Here is a 24,996-nt window from a genome sequence, read left to right on the forward strand (position 1 = left end):
GTGCCAGGAAATGCACACATCTTTCTGAGATGTTTGGGTCTTCAAAGCCTTCATCTGATCCATTCTTGCTGCCTTGTGACATTTCTATCCCACAAAGCATCATGTATTTGTATTGGGTACTGAGGGCATTCCTTTTTCACACATATGTTATTCTGAATTTTTTTAATGGGAAAATATGTCCGTGCACTAACAACTGAGTATAAAGAATGACTGAAAAGGAAACAGAACAAATCAGCATGGAATTCTGTATTTCATGTTCTCATTAATCAGCATTCCTGGAGGAGGGGACATTCAACCCAGAAAAATAGCAAAAATTAAGACTCTCTGCTCTTCTTTGTGAGTTCTCTTAGCTCCTCCTGGATGCTATCCCAGAAATTTGTCATTCTGTGAGTTCAACTTGTTTCACTGTGAGAAAACTCCTAGTATTTATGGTATCCCCATATGGTGCTACTTGGGATATTTCTGGAAGCAAGACATTTTAGGAGGGGCATTTCATAAATAACTCCATGTTTATCACAGTTATCATGTGTCTGTTTTGCAAGCCTGTCACTGGCACATGTTAACCACTGCATGGACAGGATGCCCGGTTTGCAGCAGTTGATTGCACGTATGGCCACGCAACAAAGCTGTGAAAACTGTATTCCATGAGCTAGGGAGAAAGGAGATGCAAGGAAAAAGGGCTTAAAGTTTATAAAAGGTAAATTTAACTTAAAAATGCTCTGCTTATTTTTGTGAGCACACGGTAGGGAGCACCCTTTTAGAACAGTGCCCTTGCCTGCAAGGTTTTCCATGGCAAGATTTCCAAATGATTGAACCATTTGACCTAAATATTTGATTTCCCTTTATATTTAAAGATATTTTATCCTAGAACTGGCAAGAGGACTATTGTGTCCATGCAAAGATATTAGAGATTCTAATTCTATTCTAAGAACAGTAGCAAAACTGCTCCTAGTTAGCACTCTTTATCTATGTCTTAATTCCAAGACAGACGATGAAGAGCTGCATTCTCCAGGACATAAGTATTTACAGAAACTGCCTTTATACCCTGGGCATTCACTGTATTTTGTGAAAACCTTATTTTCAATTATAGTCTGGTAAAACCTGCTATTCAGTTGCTCTTTCCCTGGAGATGGAAACCCCCCAAGCTTTTTACATTGAAGACTGTCGTTATTTTTCCCTGGGAAAAGAAAATAAATTCCAGGAAATCTCACACTGCTAACGTGCAACTTAAAATGAAGGCTGCATTTGGCCCCAACTGAAAAAGCCCCAACACCTAACAAACCTCGGTCCTGTGGCATTGGTGACTGGCTCAAGGCAGGGTGGGAGCTGGATTCTGACTGGCTGCCAGGAGGCTGCGGTGGCATCTGACTGCCTGTAACACACAGAGAGAAAAGGGAAAACACACTTGCTTTTAGCATTTCTGTGCACAAAACCAAGCATTGCTGCATTTTTCAACCACTCAACATCAAATAAAGTACCAGCTGTATAAGGTAAAGACAGAGCTCAACAGGTCTAGCTTTTTTCATATGTTTTTCTTTTTTTTGTTTCCTTCTAGTTTTTGAAACCCATGGAGGAAACATGCACAAACACATTAGCAACAGGCATGGCGAAATGTTCAATTTCGCACTGAGCGAGTTCCCAACCTCACCAACATGATCCAATTTATAGCTGCAAATCTCCTGACACATATTTCTGTTAGGGAGTTTAACAAAATCCAAGTCTGCTGAACAATAGGGCTCATCCTGCCTAGCTTAAACTGGCCTCCAGCCAGGCAGACATGGACTGCTGCCAACAATATTACCAATGAAAAATTCGGTCAATACAAAAATGACTAACAACAACAGTTTAAAGAGTATTTAAATGAATCAGTGGTTTTAATATTGTTTGAATGTCCATGTAGAATATGGGAATAAAGAACAACATGTAGGCACGCATGGTGAAAGTGAATGTTTGAAAGAGATCAAACAGAAAAGGGCTATCTTATTATTCAAATAAAAACAAGGGGAAGTTATTTATTAAAATAACTAGCCAGAACAGACACATCCATTTTTATGTCCTTGTTCTTGCTGTCTACCCACCCAAACAAGCAGAACACTCCCAGTGCTGTCTGCGAGGCTCGGAACACAAAACGTTCCCTTTCAGTGTTAATGGATAATAAGGCAGGTGCTTATTGCACTGATGCAAGTCACTCCTCTGGATCACCATCCAACACTGTGTCAAGCAGAAAGGTCTATCTGACCACCCCCCGATGCCCCAGGAGCCTCAGGCTTAAGCAGCAACCTGCCCCAGCCTGAGCAGCAGAATGAAAGAGACTTGGACATCCCCTACGACTCCTCTTTGCTCTTGGTCTTATACAGCCTGCTTGTGACAGCCCAAGTGGCTTGAAGACCACCTCAGGTTAGGCAGCAAATATATACTTTAAGCATTTAGACACTTGCAGTGACGAGCGCGGTATAAATAGCAGCAGACAGATTTATACCCCTCATCCTCAGAAACTGTTCAGATTGTTTTCCATTTGAAAGAAATAGAAAGAATAAAAACACAGGCAATAGATTTGTGCCTGCTGAGACTCATTTCCTCCTGCTCAGCAGCTGCCCCGCTGCAGTGGCAGGAGCAAGAATCCTGCGGACGGTCCTGGCGCTGGGAGCCAGGGCTGACAGCGGGGCAGCAGGGACTGCCCTTTACAGTGACCAAGGGCCCCGAGTTGGACATGAAGGCAGGAAAGCAAATGTGTCTGCTCTGCCCCATCCACTTCCTGTCCCAAAGCCACCGGCTCTCAGCACCAACTCTGAAGAAGGGCCAGATTGATACAGAACAAAGGGAAAAATCTGTGAAATGTGGAGTGTAACCACTGCCTAGCTATTCAGATGAGGTGCTTTTGCACTAAAAACATGACAGTCAACATTACCAGGAGCAGCTGTGACAACTGTCTCAGAGATGCAAATGCTGGACCAGAGGCAGAATTGTTTCTCCAAAAGACCAAACATGCCACTCAGCGCCCAAGGCTTTGGGTTCCACGGCCCATTCACGAACTCTGAGGCATATGACAATAATAATGACAAATTCCAGCTTATGTTTTGATGTCACTCAAGAGCAGGCTGTGGAGATGGTAAGTGCCTGCATTATAATGAAAGCTTTCGGCTTGACAGGAAGGATTCAGTGACTCAAGACTGTAAACAAACAGCATTTCCATGTTAACACAGGGCACTGCCACTTCCACTGTGTATGCCCCAGGCACCGCTATCAGAGAGAGCACTTCAAGTAGATGGAAACCATCTAAGATTTCTACAAACACTTAAAAAAAAAAAAGTAATAAAGCAGGGGTGGTTCTGACTGCACCACATAGCTCTCAGAGGATCCTCCTTCAGGTGGATGCTTGACAATGTTGAGAGAAGCTATAGTGCAGAGAATATCTATGACAGGCAACATATTTTGCGTATTATAGATGGTGTCTGTCTTTTTTACATTGATAGTAACATCAGTTATCTAGCTGGAGCCTTATCCTGTACAGGCAATGTTCACTCACAGACCAGTAAAGTCAAGGTGTAGAACAGTACCTGTACAACTTTTACGACGGAATCAATTTCACCCACATCCTCAGTCAATACAGCCTCTGGAATTTTGCAGATTCACTGGAATTGTCAGTCTCTGGAAACATTAATGCTATTTTTTCAGTGTACTTGTGATTTTTTTCCTTATTAAACAAACTGTCAAGCAAAGTTTTTGTTTCACAAAGGAAAATGATATCACAAACTTGACCAACTCTGCACAAGTAACAAACATCCAAGAGAAGTATCCACTACGCTGATTATCAGTAGGTGCTACAGATTATCCAGGGGCTGGACATGAAGGTACTGCATCAGAGTGTTTTCAATCAAACTGCCATTTTACTCTTACAAGTGATGTGAAAGGTAAAAGGAGGTTAAGCACCCAAATACCTTTGAAGACTTGAACTGAACTCTTAATTTGGGTATCTAACTCCTATTGATTGGGAGCTGATGACAGGACTTTAAAACCTTTGAAGATCCTGTCTGCCATGCTTTTTAAGTTTCTTTGTCATGAAAAGAAATGACCTTAAAGATTTTCCATTTCTTTCCTTTAAATGATAGTAATCCTTTTTTCTTTCAACCAGTACTGCTGTTGTGTTTCTTGGAAGACACTTTAAATAACACATGAACAGACTTTTCTATTTTATTAGGGAAGGAAAACTTTTACAAAAGAAAAACATTTTTTAAATTTTTAACATAACTCCTACAGCTATCAAAAAATCCAGTATTTTTTTTTTCACAGACAGACTACTGCCTCCTTTGACCCAGTGATACACAGAAGAAAGTTTAAACAGGGATGACCTTTTCACATCTTTTGTATACCATTGTTGCCACATTGGTGAGATACTCCACCTGCCAAAATGTATGCCAAGTGAATACTACAGGTGTTTCACAATACTACTATTATGCAAAACCAAAGAAAATGCAATAACGCACGTTAAAAGCATAGAAACTGTCATGCTAGTTCTTTCCCCTATACTTAACAGAGGAGCAAAATGCTATATAAATTTATATGCCCATCTAGTAAAATTAGTAGTTAAAACTACTGAAACTGGGAGTCTACCTAATATAGTATTTGCTATTTAAAATAAAAACAAGTCATCTGAAGAGGTAAGGGAATTTAAAAATGCATAGTATTATATTTGTAAGTGGGTTTTCTATTTTTTACATTATGTCAAATGCTTTCAAATTTTTTCACTTTGAAAATCTTCACTTCAAATGAAGTCGTGAGAGACTGTGTACTGTGTTTGGTGAAGATGGACTGAGAAAAGTACTAAATAGTGACTGCATTATGGCTACAGCCTTGGAGTTAAACTGTAAAAAGCAAATTCCTAAGGGTCAGCACAGCAAGCAAGAGCAGACCTCTGATATTCTGCTGAGGAGGAGTCCTTACAGTCCACATCAGCAATGTTTTGAAAGATGCTGAGGGCTCTCTGCTCCCATCACTGTAATGACACTGGAGGATGCTCAGCTGTGACGTCCTGTATCAGCTGGACAATACCTCAAGGAATTATGCCTGAACAGTTGAATCAAGAAAACACTTTGGTGATAACAGGTTCCCTCTGAGAAATAACCAGTTAAGGGGGGAAAGAAGGGGTACAAGCATAGGAATTTTAAGGTGCATGAGGAACTGGAGTGCAGAGGACTGATCACAGCCTGTGATGAAAATGGAACACTAGGCTGAACGAAAGGCAGAAGTTACAGATCCTGTGGGTTGTCTTTGGGACAATTCCCAATCTAATTTAGGAATTGAGAGTATGACTGGATTAATGACATTGGTTGATCACAAAGTAGCTAATATTAGTCAATAAAAAGACGATCAAAGTACTACCTAAGAAACCCTTGGGACCACCTTTTGGCTTGGAGTATCAAAAATGCAAACGTTTATATACATGCATCAGAACCAGGCATTTTATAAGAGCTGAAGGTTATCAGGCAGACATAGGAGGAAAAAAGGAAGGAAAAATCTGACCATATCTGTTGACCTAAAACAGTTATAGCCTACAAACAGCTATAATTAACCATGTCATGTGGCACTCAAAGAAACAAATTGATCACTAGGATAAATTAGGAGGATTGTTTACAGCAGAGGTAAGACAGCCCAACATCACTGCTGATGTGTCACTGGTGGGCCTTCATAGAGACAAACCCAGAAAGCCTAATACAAACTGGAACCAGCTACCAGCATGAAATGACAGGAGACTGAAAGTGTGAGTAGAGCTAGAATTTTGTGACTTCTTTCTAAAAATATATTTAAGGCTAAATATCAGGGAGGAAAAAGAGCATGATGATGTTTAGGAGGATAATCAAACCGTTACTGGAACTTGAAACAGCTTTGTTTTAGGAATAATGAGGTCCTGAAAATCTAGTGATTAGGATGAAATCTGATAAAATAATAGGATAATCATCACACAGTCAATGTTACAATAAAGTCTCACAGACCAGAAGATTCTGGCTCTCGGATCCCTACATCAGAAATGAAAGAACATAAGTAGGCTTCTATATGGGAGTGTTTTAAATGAGCTTTTCAGGAAATTAGAAGTGAGGTGCAAATGACCTCAAAGGAAAGAAATTTTTCTATGGGTAGCATAAAGGGAAACTGGTCATGTGTTTTGTGTTATCTCTTTCATCTTATAAAGCCTATGACCCCTTAAGAATAAAGATTATTTTCTTCCTTAATTTATGCATTGTAGCCAAGTTTCCTGTTGCAGCAACAGTATTTTTTAAATTACTTATTCATTCAAGTAAAAATCAAGGGTTGTCTGCATATCCTCTCAAATTAAGACATGCAAAATATTAAAACCTTCCTCCTATCTATGCAGTAATCTGAGAGCAGATGTTTTAAAAGGCCTGGGACATGAGGACCCTTTCAGATACAGCAGCTGTGGCTGTGCTGGGACATGCAGACCAAGCCTTCTGGCTCTGCTCAGCAGCACAGTGCAGCTAATAACCCCTTACAATGCTGGTAATCCACTGGTGGAAATTGTCTCACCAAGACCATTTCCACCACCCTGAGTCAGGAACTGGGGACCAAACCCAGAACCTTCCTGCCTGGGAATGCTTTTGGTGGCTGACTGAGAGGCTCACTGAAGGTGGGACTGCAGGAAGTCGATTTGTTCAATTGCAGCAACACCAAGCTTCTGTACAAGCTTCTAAACAAGAAGCTTATCAATTTATCAGCTTATCAAGGATGCTCTACGTCACAAAGTGTTATCAAGACTGTTGTCAGGCCTAGCCCTGATTTTCTACATTACCTCTTAAAACAGATGTATCGTGCTTCAAACACACAAGATTCTCTAACATACATGAGTGTAACAATCCATGTAAAATCAAAAAGAAACAAAAACCCCCATTTTGCTTCTCATGAAAGTGTAAAATTCTCAGACTACCAACACTTGAAAGTTACACTCTCACCTTCTTCTTCCTATCTATGTCACATTCACCATATCAAGAATGGGTTGTGGGTGAATTTCAAAAAAATCACTGTAACTTAAGTGCTAAATTTCTCTCAAATCTCAATTAAAAAAATGCAACAATGAGCAAAGGGGCCTAGAGAACCCTAGCTCTGACTTTTCTCCACAGAAATGCAAAAGCATAAACATCTTGATTTCATGAGTAGAAGCTACCTGTTTGACATGATATAACATTTAATTCAAAGCAAAGATGACACTGACGGGATGAGGTAGCTACTCAATATTTTGTTTCATCCTCATTACTCAGCATGTAGTCCCCAAGGTATTACCTATGGAACATCATCCAAATGTCACCCTTACTACAGAATAATTCATTATATTATGGACTTAAAAAAAAATTAAGTAGCTGAAACTGGGGTCTGCCAAATTAGACATCCAAGATTTATTCCCAGATTGTGGAACCTCTTAGTAAGGTATAAAGACTGTAACAAATACTCAGGAGTATGAAGTGAAATTGTTAGTACTGCCTGAACTGACAACGGTCTTGATGGCAAGGGGCAGGAAAGAAAACATATTGCCCTCCAAGGCCAAAGCTCTTTTTGCTCTGGAGGGGAAGGGAGAGCAGCAGCAGACACTGCCAAGCAGGTCTGTTTCATCCATGCCCCATCCAGAAGCCACCTCTGTGTTTGGACCAAAGTGATGCACTTTCTCCTGAGATTTTGGAAGTAAGCCCAAAGCAAGTGTCAATTGGAATTTTCAGAAGCATGCAACTCACCCAAATACTGAGTGGCTTTACAATAGGTCACAGCAAGCCCCTGTCTGCCTGAGGACTATTCCTTTCCAACAAATTCCAAAATTCTGCTGCAAACCAGTAGAGCTCCTCAATATTAAGGACGCATAATTTAATTAGTTGTATAAGCAAAGGCATAAGTCAGTCTAAATCTAAGAATCACTGCTTCTCCATCCTCAGTAACACCTACCCCAAACCTGTAATTTCACTTTGCAGTTATGAAAAGTTTCATTTGGGGGAATCAAATTCTTTCTACTTTCACCTCTGCCTAACTCTGCATCCATTTAATGCATTATTTCCATTAAGCTTGGGAGAGTTTCCAGACAAGGATATTTCTGCTGGAGGCCAGTCCAGAATGGTGCAGCCCAGGATAGCAACCAGTTAAATCTTTTCTAATCCCCACATTCAGAAACGGTGGCTCACAGCGGCTGGCATGCAGGAACTGAATAGAGCCTGCAAGCTCATATTTCTCTCACCAGGCCAAATTAATAAAAACAAAACCTGATTTCTCCTTCTCGTTTTCCTATTCTTCCTGTTCCCCAATATTTTTCCTCTTTCAAACAATTTTTTTTTTTTGTTTGAGAAGCCTAATGTTTGGCTGCCTTCTGAAGAAATGGGCACAGTGACAGATGAAAGGCCGTATTCATCGCCTAATTCAGAATAGGGAAAAACCGACTGCTGTGCATTTAAGATTCTAACAACCTTGCAATTTTGTAGAGCCGTTTTCCCCAACCCATTCTTTTGAAGAAATCTGCTTTTATTCTGTTAATAACTAACCACAGTTGCAGCAGCATGGATCCGATTAGCAGTTCTTACGCTACAAAGGGGGCTGGGGGGGAGGCTGTGAACAGGGTTGCCAATTTGTCCACCTGGGTCCCCAGAAGAAAGATTAGATGAGGTGCTTGCTCCTTTCTTCCCCACTCGCTTGCTGCTCTGCACTAGACAGACCTCTTCAAAGCTCAGCCACTGATTTAATTTCTTTTTTTCCCCCTCTAAAGTCTCGTTTAACCACCCTCCCTCCACATGTTTTGCACTCTGTCGCTGCGTCCCTCCAAAGCGATGGCGTGAATTGGGATGAGAGGGGTTGGGAGAGGCTGCGGCCACAGCTTGCCAGCACTTTCTCTCACGCCTCTACAGGGCCTCTGAATTGCTTTTAGATTTTGAAAATTGTATTTTCTTAAATTTTTGGAAAAAGTGCCTATGTTCTTTAGGGAATGATCCAGACCTGGTAGGCATACTGTGTTTTTCATTCTGTCCTTTTAATCCTTCCATAAAAATGGTAGTTTTGCCTGCATTTGAACTGAAGTAGAAGATTGTAAAGGGTTGCATGGATTTAGTAATCTGTAATTACTTAGGACACATCATTACATGTTTGTAGTAATTACGTGTAATGCAAAAAGCATATACTTCAGCTAGAGGAAAACCATTCACAAATTTTCTATAAAATGTCAATTAAACAGAATATAAAACTGCAATTGATGCAAGTGCTAAATATCTAAAAGCTCCTAACAAAGGAGAGGGTAATATTTCTTTTTTGGCTCATTTCTTCCTTCCAGAAATGAAACCTACCCTGCCACACACCTGAAACTTAAAACCTCAGAATTCTATTTAGGGATTTAAACCAAGTTCCAAAAGGAAGAATTTTTCATTATCAGTGCTCATTCTCTAGACTATATTTATAACTTATAATATAACTTATAAGGAGGAGATTTTTTTTTCTCTAAAGTGCTCCTTATTGTGTCACCCGCATTCAAGAGCCTGAGAAGCACAACAGACATAGCAGACATACATTTCTAAAATTTGCCACCTAATAAAAACCTTAACTCCTAACTTTAACATATCCAAATTTTAACCAAACCACAGATACATTTTCATTTATAATATCTGCAGTGTAAAAACATGCAAGATACAAAACAAAGGGCAAATGTGATGTGAAATTTCTGTTTCTTATCCGTATTTCTTTTCCCTTGATCCAGGTAAGTTTAAGAATTTCTCAGAATCAGGCAGCATTAAATTGGAAGACCATCAGCGATGGAGTTTGAGTTCCCTCTGCTCCTCCCAGCTCTCTCAAGTCTAGCAAGCAGGGAAATTGGAGCAGCACTACGTGGCAATGAACTATTTAGCTAGTCCTGCCTGCTACTCCTCATGCTAGATCACTGTCTCTGATTAAAGAGCATTTTAGTAGCAAAATGTATGTGCTCTCACTAAGACTACCCTCAAAAGGAACAAACCCTCAGCTAATCTAGTTTTTCTTATTGTGTTATATGGCATATTACACAGCCCTGGTCTCAGCAATTCTCAGGGATGAGGGAGAAAAGGGCAAGTTGAATGCATAAAGGATAAAAGCACCTTGAGGCAAACCTGCTTCCAAAACCCATTTGGTGGGTCTGATCTCCCTAGAAGACAAGATCTATCATGCCATATTTCATCTTGCCCGACAACGATAAGCTCCAAAGACCGGTGCGGAAGCGAAGCAATTCTTCATGTATTTTTAATCAACCGAGAACTTTCATCTGGCGAGCTCCCTCCGCAAGGTCACACGCACCACGTGCGGCCACGTGCCTCTCATGCAGTTTGCAAACACCAACTCCTATGTCAGCTTCTGTTTGCAAGGGGGAGTATTAACATTAGCAACTCCTGGTTATATCATTTATAAACATGCAGATGTGGATTATTAAAGATTAATGCATTTTGGGATTGGTGTCGGCATTCCGTTTGTCTCACGCCGAAACCAATTCTGTTCTTCATTAGTCAACGACAACCCACATCACCCTGTTGTGGAAGAGAAATCAAAGGTGCAAGCGTGAATTGAGAATAAGCGATGAAACTGATTACTAAGAAACTTAACGGCTGTAATCAATCAACACATCACAATAATTTGAGTCCACTGTTATCTGAAAATGGGGAAAACACAGAAAAGCTTGCCGATGGAGTGAATTGTTCTTTTGTGTTTGCTTTCTAAAAACCCACTTTGCAATTTGACTTCCATATCTACCTATGGAGCGATGCTGTCAAAGGGCTGTTCAAATCTTTCAAGTCGCAGTTCAAGCTGCATGAATTTTGTCTCTAAGGAGGAGAAAGGATATCTCGCTTTTCATTAATTTTTAAAAAAATTATTATCTGGAGGTAGTGAAAATGTTCTTCTTTTGAGGCACAGAATTAATTCAAGCCATATTTGCAATTGCTCAGACTCCTTCTTCTAAGGAGGGACACACCACGTATCTGTCTAGTCAAGTCTGACACTAACTATGAAGCATGAAGGCCACTTTAAATATCTCTCACGGCAGTGATACATAGTCCACTGAAAAAGTGGAAACTGCAGCAGCCTATCCCATCACAGAAACCAAATACCTTATGACATTTATGCTCTATTTTATCTAGGTATAACAACCATCTGTCAACAACAACAAAAACACACTGATGGAGATGTGAGAGACTTTTCCCATTTGTTCATTAATCACTGCTTAGTATTGCAAGGGACAAGGGAGTGAGAGACAACCTTTTAATTGATGATAAAACACAAATTAATGCCCTATTTGCCAACACCAATAAAGAGAGACAATCTACATTTGTGTGGCCAAATAATGACAGAATAAAAACCCCCAAACATATAAAACCAAACACACACCACTTTAAATTTGTCAACAAAAACATAAGTGGGTTGAGAAAAAAAGTTATGAAGAAATGCACAGGTTAATGATCAGATGTAAACAGTAACTGTCCAAGGATGGCCTTAGAACAAGCAGCTAAAACTAAGAACAAACATACCTGTCAAATCTTGGCCGCTGTGGTTAAGTATATTTGAATTTTGTTACGTGAAGCAGAGCACATGCATAATTATGCAAATATGTTAATTGGATTTCAACAGCCTTCATACTCTAGATGGATTTGTACCAGCAGGGTGCTACCAGTGACTCACAGAGCTACAAGAAGTGGCCTGTGTATGCGTGCTGCCACAGTGTCCACAGCAGCAGATGCCCTGCCATGCTGGCTGCTCAGCCATTGCCAGAATGGTGGAAACAGGCCTGGCAGGAATCAGGAAAGAGGACAAACCAGATATGGGGCAGAGCTGCATCTTCCTTGCAACAGCTATGGGGATGTGAATGCCACTGATTTGGCCATCTGTAGGAGGGTGCTGGACAACTCACACTGCAGGATCCTTCAGGGTGTTCATACATAGGGCAGAAATGTTTGGCACTGGCTTAAGACAGCAATTAAACACTAAAACTGCAATGTGTGACTGTGAAATATAAACACTGACCCACCAGATATTAAACAAGTGAAACTACTTAAAACTAAACCCCATAAACTACCCATAAAAATAACCACCCAGGGCATGTCTTTTTTTTTTGTGATTTACTGTTTTTCTATCTGATACTTAAATTTGGGCCAATAAAAAACAGCAGGTTGATGCCTGTGGAAAATGAAACCCTCTGTCATCATGAAAACTGAACAGGAGGAACTTGAACAGCGTGTCTCTGTCTCTTTTCATCCGCTGCACCTGTTCTGGAAAGACCACCTCTGCAGAGAAGGACACCTCCCTGATCTCTGGCAACATTGCAAGTATGATAGGAGTTTTTACAGTGTCTTTTGTGCATAGGCTCTCCTCACAAAACCTGACTGAGACTATTTAGTTATTTCATGAAGCCTTGAGACAACAGATTATTCATCAGTTGTGACCTGGGCTGAATTCTAATAGGTATCACAGGCTAAATGCTCCCTGTGCTAGAAGCAATGCCTTGAGCTAGAGCGCTTTACAATTTGCTTATTTTTTCATCCTTTGAAAAAACAGAAACACTCTAAATGTTGTACAAACCCTTCAAAAGAAAAGGTTTTAAACTACTACTACGTGAAACATTCACATATTTCATTTATAAGCATTCTAGATTTGCAAAACTGCTGATTAGATGTTTTGTGCACTAGAAGTGATTAAGAACATAGCTACGTCAATGGCATTTTGTGTTTTGGCTTTTTTCTGCTCTGGATGCCAATGAACAGCATGCATCTTCCTTGCAACAAGCTGTTGCAAGATTTTTGCCTCCGGAGAAGCCAAGGGAGAAACATTGATAGATGTGTTAAAATAATCTTTCTAGACAGGGGGATCATATCCATTTTACAAGGATATAATCCTCTCTTGTTTTGCAATTACTTTAGGGTATTTAAAACTTCAACAGTATTACAAATTAATAGATTCATACATTTGTTTAGGTTGGAAGGGATCTTAAAGTTTGTCTGGTTCCAACCCTCCTCCCCCCTGTCATAGGCAGGGACACCTTCCACTACACCAGGTTGCTCAAAGCCTCATCCAGCCTGGCCTGGAACACTTCTAGGGATGGGGCATTGACAGATTCTCTGGGCAACCTGTTCCAGTGAAGAACTTCCCAATATCTAATATAAACCTCCTTTCAGTTTAAAGCCATTCCCCTTTGACCTGCTACTCGTGTCCTTTTAAACTGTTCCTCTCCAGCCCTCCTGTAAGTCACCTGTACGTGCTGGAAGGCTGCCTGCCATAAGGTCTCCCCAGAGTCTCCTCTTCTTCAGGCTGAAAAACCTGTTCTCTCAAGCTGTCTTCTAGAAGAGGTGCTCCAGCTCTCTCACCACCTTTGTGGCCCTTCCCTGGACCTGCTCCAACTTAGCTGCTTGTGTTGGGGACCCCAGAGCTGGATGCAGAACTTCAGGTGGGGTCTCACAAGAACAGAGCAGAGGGGCAGAATCCCATCCCTCACCCTGCTGGCCACGCTGCTTTTGATGTAAAAGTTTGGCTCTCTGAGCTGCAAGTGCACATTGCTGAGTCTTGCTGATCTTCTCCTCCACCAACACCCCCAAGTTCTTCTCCTCGGGGCTGCTCTCAATCCATTCTCTGCCCAGTCTGTATCTGTTGGGATTGCCCTGACCCAGGTGCTGGACCTTCTACTTGGCCTTACTGAACGTCCTGAGGCTCACAGTCCCGCCTCTGAAGCCTGCCCAGGTCCCTCTGGATGCCATCCCTTCCCTCTGGTGTCAGCTGCACTGCACAGCTTTGTGTCATTGGCAGACTCGCTCGGTGTGCCCTCGATCCCACTGTCCATGTCACCCACAAAGACATTAAACAGTGTCACTTTCATATGGTAGTCTTCTCTCCCTCAAAAATATTTCAAAGAGGTCCATGCCATAAAATATACAAATAGCAGTGGTTCACAGGATAAGTATGTAGAGTAGCTTCATCCTAAGGAAAATATTTTTCAGCATTCTTTTTTAAAACAATATCTACAGTAAAACTATCGTTTTACTGTAGTATCTTCTGGAAACTGATTCAACAGGCTTCTCTTTTATAAGGCATGAAAGAAAGCATCACTCCTATTCAGATTCTAGCAGTACAATGTCCCTTTGGACTATGATGACTTCTGCTCATGCTTTCTTCTCGTAGCATTTTAGTCACACACATTGACTAACAAGCACACCAAGACAAGATTTCCTGTTACTGTTCCATCTGGGTATCCCATTTCCCTCTTGCATCTCTTTTTTGCCTGGAGTGCTGGCTGTGATGCTGTGATTCTGATGGATCCTGGAATTCAAGCCAGTAGCTGATCAATACAGGTATGAAAGACCTCCAGGTTTGCAGAGAGTAGAGTTTAACACTGAATGGGTTACATCCATTGATTCACATAATTATCACAACTAAAATTTGGGGTATTTTAATCAGAGAAGGATAGTGACTGGTTAGCAAAAATTAAGAAGCCCAGCAACAACACTCCTAAACCAGAGTATCCACAAATGGATCTCTTTCCAAAAATTGTAAATTTATCTGTATCCAAGCTCCTCAGTGAAAGAAGACAACAATTGTAATAAAAACAACAATGTAGCTGATGCTTAACAGAGTGAAAATAAACTTGTTTCTTCAGAAAGCACAAGGAATGTCTTAAAAGCACAAGTAAAAATATTGATCTAGGCAAGTGAAGTCAAAATACTGATCCATGTGAAAAAAAAAATCACGTATTTCCAAAGGCAGCATTTGCTACTCATTATCAGCATAGCATACTCTTCTCCTCTACATAGATAAAAATTGCCGTAGGGGTTTAAAAATAACAGAATGTATTAACTTGCACAAAATCTGCTTGTCCATCATGGGTTAAGGGATTCCTGGCCTATCAGCAATCTTTCACAGAACTCTTAATATTAAAAAAATTTTGCTGCTTACACCGCAAGGGAGAAAGAGCTGACAAAAGCCTTTGGCCAGTGAGATCAAAATTGGGGATGGGGGGAGAAAGGGGAGCTTAGCTTATTTACATTTTTGCTTTGTTAGTAAACTGGAATTGTTAGAGCAGGAGGGAAAGGGGGGAAAAAAAGAGAAAAGTGAAATTAACAGCCACTAAATCTTCTGGAAACAGCAGTGCATTTTGATATACGCTGTGTCAGCTTCCACTAATGGTTTAGGGTTAAATAAGGCACAGTTCAAGACCCAAAGCAGTGCAGGGCATCACATCTCATTCTTTGGAAGAATATGCTCCCTAATTATAAAGATGGCTACAAAATAAAGAGATCAGGATTTCTGGCAAAACAGAATAATGATCTACTTAATAGGAAATCTTAATGTCAGTTTGAATCAGTAGAAATCATACAAGAGTAGGATTTCAGCCCTGTAATGAATATACATCTGAACAAGAAGTCTTCTGATTTTGAGAGAAAACTACCTTTCTGAACAAAATCCATCCAAGTTGCTTTTTTTGCTCTTAGGAGTTAATCTCCCTGGTCTATTCTGGTAATGTGAATGGAAACAAAGGCTGTATATGCATGTGCCACTTACCACACAAAATATCCATCCAGTATTTCAGAGAGCACAGGAAGGAAATGCCCACTGAGCTAGGGACGTGCCAATGTCAGCGCTGCCTGTGCCAGGCTGTTCCTGTGAAATTTGTGGCGTGCAGCAGAAAGCAATGCAGGGTGGCAGGATTGCAGAGGGGTGCGGAGACAGCTTAAACAGGCAGTGGAAGAGAATCAGCCATTTGGGAGGTTTAAAAGGGGGCTGTTTGTTTGTCTTCCCTTTTGATGTTAGATTAGCTTTCAATTTTGTTGCAAGGAAGGAGCCATTGGGAAAAGGACACTTCTCTTCCAGAAAACCCTGGGAAAGCAACACCTTTATTTTAACCGTCTTCCCACCAAGAACCCCCTGCAACATTTTGGCTTTCCCTAGCCATAGCTATCAGCAACACAACAGCTGCTCATTTTACAATGACTTGCTGGAGAGAGAATGATTGAAAGAGCCAATCTATGTCACATTGAGAAACTGTGGCACAACATCGCAGGAGGTAATAGGAGAGGAATGAGGTCAGAACAAACAAGGGTAGGGTGAGAACGGAGAAGAAAATAGCAGAGAACAAAATTACTAAAGGCAAGGTGCTGTACTACACAATCTATGTTTAAAAACGTCTACAACCTGACTGCTGCAAATAGCCACAGAAATGCAAACAAGCTCTGTGATACTTTTTCTTAGGGTCTCATGAATGCAGCTGATGATTAAAGCTACCAAAGTCCTTGTAATGAAGAACAATGGTGCGAACACACTTAGGTGAAAGCACAGTCTAATTCACATGCCTTGAAAGCCCCAGCACCCACAGCATCCCTCTATCATCACAGGGCTTTAAATAGCAGCCTTGCTCCTGTTTTTTGTAGCTCGAGAAACAGCAGCAGCAGCAGCAGCAGCAGCGATGGTACCGCAGCTGCCCGGCTGCCCTCTGGAGAGCGCTGCCTTAGCTCACGCCTGGGAGTTCACCTTTAGCAAGAGCTGCAGAGACCAGAAGCTTGTCTGTGACAGGGAAACAGGCAGGGTGATTTTGATTTAGCACCATTCATAAAAATCGTTCCTGAGAAAGAATTGCTTTTGTGTTACTGCAGCAGACCAGAAAACCACCGTGCAAAATGGTGGCACAGTTTGTATGTAGAGACAATGCTTTCCACTAGGTGAGTCATAAAATGAGCTTTTGGGGCTCATCTGAAACGATGAAGTGACTCTGACCCTGACCTCTGAGCCCATATCCCTTCTATTTTTACCCCATGGGGATCAGGTGGTTTCATAAAAGTTATTACTCTCCCCCTACACACTTTTGCTCATCCTTACATATCATGGCTACAATAAAGCTATTTTCAGCATCACAACATTTTTTCCCTATTCAGCAACCAAGCTGCTAAAATGCCAATTCATTTACTCACCTGAATCTGACTGTGGCAAAATGTTACCTTTCCAGCCAGATGGACTATCTGGCTTCACTCAACAACAGAGATGGATTTCTATACCAAATACTGGGAACCACCTTGGAAATACAAAGCTACCACACTGCATATAATGCAAATATGCTGTCTCCACTATTCCTGCTCCACCTGAGCATGTGCTGCCAGTCAGAGTGGCTGGAGAGGGAAGAAATAACTGCAGGGCATGCACACAGCATCAGGGCTCAACATGCTCAGGCCACATTTAGTACTAAACATTCCTGTGTGCACTGAGCTTACTTCCCTCTGCTTATCTAGTTTAACCTCTGCAGACAAACAGGCAGAAACATTTTATTTGTATCAAATACCAAAATACATTCTACTCTCTGAATTTTAAACAGCATTTGGTTTACAGAAACACTCAAATCACCTAACAAAAAGGCACTTCTGCTTTTGTTTCTTTTAACTGAGGTCCATGTTTATTATTTTGTGGGTTTGTCAGCAACTGATGCTATCCCTAGGGTAATGTCAGCACTTTCTTACTCCTAGGAATTTCCCTAGTATTCAAAATGTCAGAAGATAATAAAAATCTTGAGCATCAGAAAGAGAATAAACTCACCTGAAATACTAAATACAAATTGCTGCCTGACCCTCTGGAATAAGTAACATGCCAGATAGGTGAGGTAAGGTAAGAACTGAAATTCATGTATGCCATTTTTTTCTTCTGGGTATCTTAACAGATTTCCACACATTTCTGAATATACATGACTGTGTGTCGTACTCCAAATTGCACAAGAGAGCGAGCAGCAAGCCTGCCACTGGTATTCCAATTACTGCTGGTGGGACTGAATCCCCAGTAACTTGCAAATTTTTGAAAATATTAAGAAACATCTCATACAATATTCTGTATTCATGTCCAAAATTACATTGCCACAATAGAGAGTTGGAAAATCTCTGCCTCATCCTCTAGGTCTGTAACCACCATTCAAGCTCAAGAGTCAAACCCAACAAAAATACTCAGAACAAAAAAAGGACTGTAAATAATTGACAGAAGCATGTGACAAATGACACATAAACCAAATACAAAAACTACAATTAAGTATTTACATTGGTTGGTGATAAAGACATTTATCGAAACCTATGTGGAGTCAAGCTCAGAATTTTGAGCATTCTGAAGGCTTGGCAGCTGAAGTTCAGATTGAATTTACTTCTGCTCTAAGTATGCATTTTTTTTCAGAAAAAGGCCCTGAAAATGCAGAATTCTCAAAAAATATCAGTTCAGAATATGGGAGTATTTATTTATGTATGTAATAAACCTACTAATTGGTTTAATTCTGTTTGTTAGACCAAACTTACCTGGAATACTCGCTGGAGAAATGGGACCAGATCTTGACTGGTTGCTTCCAACGGGTGAGCCCACAGGGGAAGGCGACGGGCCCCCAGGGATGCCAGAGAGATGTGGAGAAGCATGAGGGGAAAACGGAGACTGTGCAGGGTTGCTCTGCTCCCCCTGGCTGCTCGTAGAGCCTGACGCGCTAACAGCTGAGCTGAGGGTTGCTTCAGTTCCAGTCGGCAAGTCGTCAATGGATCCAGATAAATCCTGAGGAAAAAGGAAAAATGAACATAAGTGCTTGCATGAATACTCAGGCCACAGAACTCAAGAGCTGGCGTGGCAATAGATCCATTTGTTCACTTATTGCAGCAGATAACTGAAAGGTTGTCTAACATTTAACACGTAGTTAAATGATGGCAGAAAACAAGGACAGTATGCACAATTCTCTGCTTAATCTCTAATTCTTTTGAGAAAAAGAGCAAGCAAGGGCAACAAATGAATTGGAACCAAATTCATTCAGCATTGAATTTAACCTTTTCCATCTGGATTAAGCTTTCAAAATTAATCCCACAAATTCTGCCCGAGCATACCAAAACTAATGAAAATGATACATCAGTTTCACTTTCACACAGTATTTAATTTTGGGGTTTGCTACCACCACAATCACAGCTTATACACTTCACTCTAAACCACTACTATGAGAGAAGAGTGTAAAATATGCAGCCCTGTAACACTGCCTTGCAGGTCCTTCGCCTTGCAACAAGGAGATGAGAAGAGGCCCTGCCCCCAACAGCAGCACTGGATCCACTGGCCACCAAGGAACAAGGACTGCTGCTTCTCCACTTCCATCAAATACAATGTACAGCTCACAGGTTCTCTTCAATTTCATTTGAATACACTGCTAAACAGTTACTCCATTTCAGCTCATGACTGCTGCCTTTTCAATGAGAAATTTCCTCTGTAGGTCACAGCACATTTGAATTCTAACTATGAACTGCTGGACATATTCCCTCAAGCTGTAACACAGGAGTTATACTGGTCTTTGAATCTATGGGAGTAATTAGGGGTTTTAAATAATTTTAAGATCAGAAAAACCAAGAATGCTGCGACAAAGCAAACACGTGCTCTCCAACTGTCAGAAAAAATGTTAATTCCTAAGCATCACAGAAAAACCTCATACAAACCAAAAGGTGCCAATATCGCTATGTTTCTGCAGCTATTGGCAGGTCATGAGGAGCATGTTACTATGTTACTATTTCTATTAGCAAATTAAAGCTCAAAAATAATGGCACAGATCTACCTCACATATAGATCAGGTCATTAAATGACCCCTGAGACTTGAAATAACTGGGATGACAGAGTGCATTACTTTGACTCATCCTGACTTCATTTGTTTGGCTCACGCAAGTGGTTGCAGCACAGACAGCACGACCCCTTGTCTGAATACCACAAAAATAACTGAGTTCTGCCTGAGCAAAGAGCTCAGGAAGCAAAGCCTTAGTGCTGCCTAATTTTCGTAACAAAAATATGAATTTTTTTAGAAGTTGCAGAACATGGGCGTAACTCACGTGGTGTGAGAGCCCTGCCCAATGACCACCACCTCCATCACAAGGGAGGCTCACAGCCCAGTTCCCCTAACAGATGGACATGGTCAGTCTTCCAAGGCACAGGAAGAGGAGGAGTAACAGTTTAAGCACTGTTAACACTCACTAGAAGCTGTAGAATGCTACCTGTTATTCCTCATTGTGCATAAGGGCAGGGAATGCAAACCACCTGACTTAGCCCTCTGCAGGGCATCTTGTGGCCCTTATTTCCAAGGAGTTCCCACAAATACTTCAAGAACAACTCTCACCACAGTTGAATTTTGCGTTTTTTGACAAGCACAAAATTATATCTGTATGCCATCAGGTACATGAAAAGCAAAAATTAAGGCTAAAACTTCAGTCTACATGTAGATGCTGCATTCACTCAAGAGTAGACTTACAAATCTGTATAATGGAAATTTAATTACGAAGTGGGCAATAAACTATTTTCATTGGGGTTTTTTTTGAAACTATCAACTGTAGAAAATGTAAACAAGACATAACAGTGCTTGGTACTGCATAGAGCAACACTAGATATTTTTCACAGTAGAATGTATTTGGCAAACAGGTAAGCAATTACTGCTTTTCCATACATAATATGGTATTCTTCTAAATGGAATCAAATTACTGCTGTCGTCATGTGTAACAAATGCTGCAGGAAGTGCTGATAAAACAAATGCTGCTGAAAAGCATATAATAAACCTCTGAAAATGGAATGTTGCAGAAAAGAGCCTATTCTAAAGGAATATAAATTCTGTCTGAAAAACAGATAGGCACACAACTGACAGAAGATACAGAAAGCACAAGGGTTTACATTTAAAATAACAAAGATTTTAAAAGGGTGTGTGGAGCAAAGCTTTCATTTGTGTTGGTAAACCAAAGTAGCTGAAAAAAACCAAATTTATCAGGATAATGGAAAAGCCATGAAGAAATTAGCACTGTTCTTGATGAAATTATCTGCTGTTCACAGGCTAAGGCAAAACTTCAGGATGGGACTGAAGTTCACTTTTCCCGTCAGGTCACAGTGACTTCTTCAGCCTTCCACAAGAGTAGAACAACAGGTGAGTCTCAGGCATCTTCTCTAGTGCCTGCTTTCCAGGCATTTCTTCACTCACCTGATGAAACTCCTTCACCAAGGTGGAAAAGGAGAGAAAAGCTTGCATGACAGCCTATTTAAATTGTCAAGCCGTGCCACCACCCTCAAGCAGTGCAGGCTGAGGGAGCAGCCTGGCAGGCACAGCACACCCCCAGGGCCTTGCATTTCCCAGGTGGGACTTTCTCCCAGGAATGGGGAACTTCACAATCAATGTGTTTGCTCAGGATGCAGTAATAGTGTTCACTCATCAGACACATGAAGAAGACAGAGAAAGAGGTTGATCTTAGGATGGCACAAAATTGTTACCTATCTAGAAGTCTGGGCTGTGCCACACGATCTCCTACGTTGTCTTCAAGTGGGATAAAATAAGAAATATCTGCTGTTCTGTACAGGGGAGTTTGGGTTTTTTAATTTGTTTTGGGGGGGGGGCGGAATATAGGTTGTGTGTTTGGATTTTGTTGTTTTTAATTTCTGTTAACATACACTTTGTGGCCTTGCCTAGTTTTCTAATGTGGAAAGCCTGAGCAGGCAAGCAAAACTGGGAAACTTGCAGTATACAGAGGCTTTAGATACACCTCTCTTAACTAAAGAAGCTAATTGGGAAATTAAAAAGAAGGAGAAGAAAGACTTTATGTGAAGCACCTGGACAGAAATAGCAAAGTCGATTTTCTTTTACCTCATTTTAACAGAACAGCAGAGAAGTTGCGCAAATTCCACATGACAAACATTTATGTATATATAAAATAGTATACATACACATTATATATGTCAATTATGTAGAAACACTTGCATTTACTTAGCATATCTACATGTAAAGCTATTAGGAAGCCTGCTAATAGGAGAAATTCACAGAGGTTTAAGCATACAGCCTAGTTAACAAAGAAGCTCTGTAACTAATACTCCTCTAGAGGACAATTTAGTCAGCAGGGCACCAAGTCTATTCTTCTTTTATAAGTAGTATCAGATCTATGATGCCTGTAAAGAACAGAGAGACCTTACTTACTGCATCTCATTCAAACCAAGGCACCTTCAAGCTACAGTGCTTCCATTTATCTTGTTGGAAAGTTGGCAGGTTAGGTAATTGCTGAGATTCTTTTAAGGGCCTGAAGTCCCCATACCCTAAGGCGTGCCTTAAATTTTGCCTCTTTTCAGAGGCTTTTTCAGGAAAGCACTCATTTTTTCCAGTAAAATCTAGCAAGTTTAGAATTACCAGTAATCTTCTGTTTCTTACAGATCTGTTTCTTGTAGAGCAATCTTATTATTCCTATCTATGGTAGTGTTATGACTGTATTCTCAAATCTGACATCAAATCTTAGAAAAAATGAAGGACAAAATATTTCCTCCCTCCCATCACAAATCTGTATTATAATTCTGTATTTTCTGTGTTAGTTTTATATCCTGTATTATTCCAGAGATCCTAACCAGCTTTCAAAGTTAATTTCTACAAAATACCTTGATTACACACTGAAATGTCCCCATGCAGGATTTATCTCTTTAAGCAAAGTGTTTTATCTTCAGCTATCCAGTTCTAGCCTCACCTTCCACCTATGCACAACTTCTCCTCTTGTCCATCTGACAACAACAAGAGCTGAAATGAACAGGACCACATTATGTTTGGGATTATAATGTTATGCCTTCCTGGTGGCATGATCTTACCAGAGTGACAGGAGAGACACTTGAAACAGCACACCACTTTACTACTGCAACGTGGGGAGCAAGGGGTAGAAGGAAGCAAACTGTTTATCCAGAGCCAGGAAACCCAAAGCTACAAAGAGACCACAAGAAGAAAACCCCTACAAACACCCATGTATAATATAATAACATTAACTTACTCGAGGAACACACCTAGCTCCAATAAACAGCAAAAGGGAGACTACAGTAGCTCAGCACTAACACCACAATTTTACACACCAACTGTGACAGGACTACAGCATTCACTGTGGAACAAAAATTTGCACTGCAAATACTTGGTGCAGTTGCAAGCTTTGCTTAGCAATGTCTCAGCAGACACAAACCAAGATTTTAAGGGAATCCCTTGCTAAAAACTTACAGTTGAAAAAGGATGAACACCTTCTCTGAAATCAGCAGAAGGAGAAAATGTGGGGCACCTTGCTAACGGACTTCCTACGCCACTAAATCACAGCCTAAGTTCTCTAAGAAGTTACTGCAATGCAGAGCACATACAACCTGTGGTATATTTAAATTTTCCAACTCTTGCCTACCAATTCCTTTATGCTCAGGGAGTAGAAGAAAAGCAGAGATATTAAAATAGAAGTCATAGATATTAAAATTAAAGACACACAAAACCTTTCTGTCTCCAAGTAGCTGAACCCCCCAGACTCTACCCTACCATCCATTGTGCTGGGATGAATCCCAGCACTGCACGTAGGGAACTGCATCAACTGACTGGCTGCAGGATCAAAGACTGCTCATTCCATTCAGGCCTTCCTGCAGCATTTCCTTAGGATGGTGCTGCTCAAAGACAGGATCCTGCATGAAATATCCATCTCTTTAACATGAATCACCACTTTAGAAGCAAAATTATATATACAAGCAAACATATTTCACATGTAAGTATGTAAATATATATTCAAACAGACATACACTCTGCTATTGTTTTGGAGCCATGGGGGATTATGAACAATATGCTCTGTGATTGAGATTAACTTTGAACAAATGATTTGGCTGACAAACACACATATGCACACAAAAGGAAAACCCACAATAGCTCTGTTTAAATTTCAAGATATTTGTAAGACCTCTTTTCATCACAAAGCAGCCTATAATAGCATGTTTCAAGAAGTCTTCCAAAGGCCCTGCTGGTCACATTGTGGAGGCAGTGAGCGAGCTAACAGCCTCCCAGCGCCTACGCAACCGGAAAAACGCACGGGCGCAGCAACCATTGGGACCACGTGGCAAATTCTTTTATTTTCAAAGGCTGCTACCCCCAACATGGGTACCTTCCTTCCATGCCAGCTGCATAATGTCCCTCATCTAAACACAAAAAATGTACCTAATGCACATCCTTAAAAAAAATTGTTTAACAGGAGACAGCAGGGCTGCCATTACATTTCTGCCAAAATCCCTTTTACATGCCTTACTGGAATTAATTCTGTGGGAAAACAAGGTTCATTCTCTGAATCTTGTTAAATGAAGGTCTGCAGCAGGAAAAGTAGAGAAGACCACTTCTAGTACAAACACCTCCCCAAGGAAAAAGCTTGATTTCTATTGACAGGGCTTATTTCACTTGCAAGACAAACACAAACTTTGACAGCAGCTAGGCAGAGATACTTCTTATGATACTTGTGTTACCTAGAAATCTTATTTAATTCCACTTACTACATGTTTCAGCATTTTAATTTTAACTTTAACCTCTATGTCATAAACTATTCCTGCAATATTCTAAAGGAAGGCAATTCTAAGTGTATGATAAAAACACTAGTGTGTTGCACTAAATTTAGTGACAAAGCACCACTTGCTGGGGAAACATTCCCTTCATTCTGTGGACCTCACATGCTTCCCAAAATAACTTGGGTTCATAAATTGTGTTGCAAATACTCTTTCTGATCAGTATCAAGTACTTTCTCTGAGAAATTTTACAGGCAAGTCCCTGAGGATGCAAAAATCTTTTTCACAGAAGCCCTGCATCCACTCAAGCAACCAAGAAGAAGTGCAATCAAACAATGCAGTGCCAGTGCCCTGCCTGATGTCCTTTCAATCTATGAGATCCTGGAGTTAGATCAGTCTTCAAGAAGTTATCTACAAAAAGCTGACTTGGAAAACCAGATTCAAATCACAGCTTACTACCTAATTGCTAAGCAAAAGACTGTTCAAAGAAAGAGGAATTTTTTACTACCAAGGATCTTCGCTTGGAAGACAATCTTTTTTAGAAGTTGTTGACCTGGGGATACAAGAGTGCAAAAACAGAACATGACTTGTCCATATCTGTCAGACATGGGATGAGAAGAAGTTGCTAGGATGGATACAATCACATTTCATGTCTAAAATGAACCACAACGGGATCTTATTTGCTTGTCCAGTCAAGAGCTT

The 24,996-nt window shown here is 40.7% G+C and overlaps 1 protein-coding gene across 1 annotated transcript in view; it reads right to left on the bottom strand.

Moving 5' to 3' along the window:
• ARID1B (AT-rich interaction domain 1B) overlaps positions 1 to 24,996 on the bottom strand; it is a 323,938-nt gene that overhangs the window by 78,579 nt on the left and 220,363 nt on the right. Inside the window, 2 exon segments of the mRNA XM_039706785.1 lie at positions 1,283 to 1,372; positions 18,291 to 18,534. Coding sequence (XP_039562719.1) covers positions 1,283 to 1,372; positions 18,291 to 18,534 — 334 coding nt within the window.

Source organism: Passer montanus, unplaced genomic scaffold (assembly GCF_014805655.1).
Source record: "Passer montanus isolate IOZ18808 unplaced genomic scaffold, ASM1480565v1 scaffold2, whole genome shotgun sequence".
Classification (NCBI taxonomy): Eukaryota; Metazoa; Chordata; class Aves; order Passeriformes; family Passeridae; genus Passer; species Passer montanus.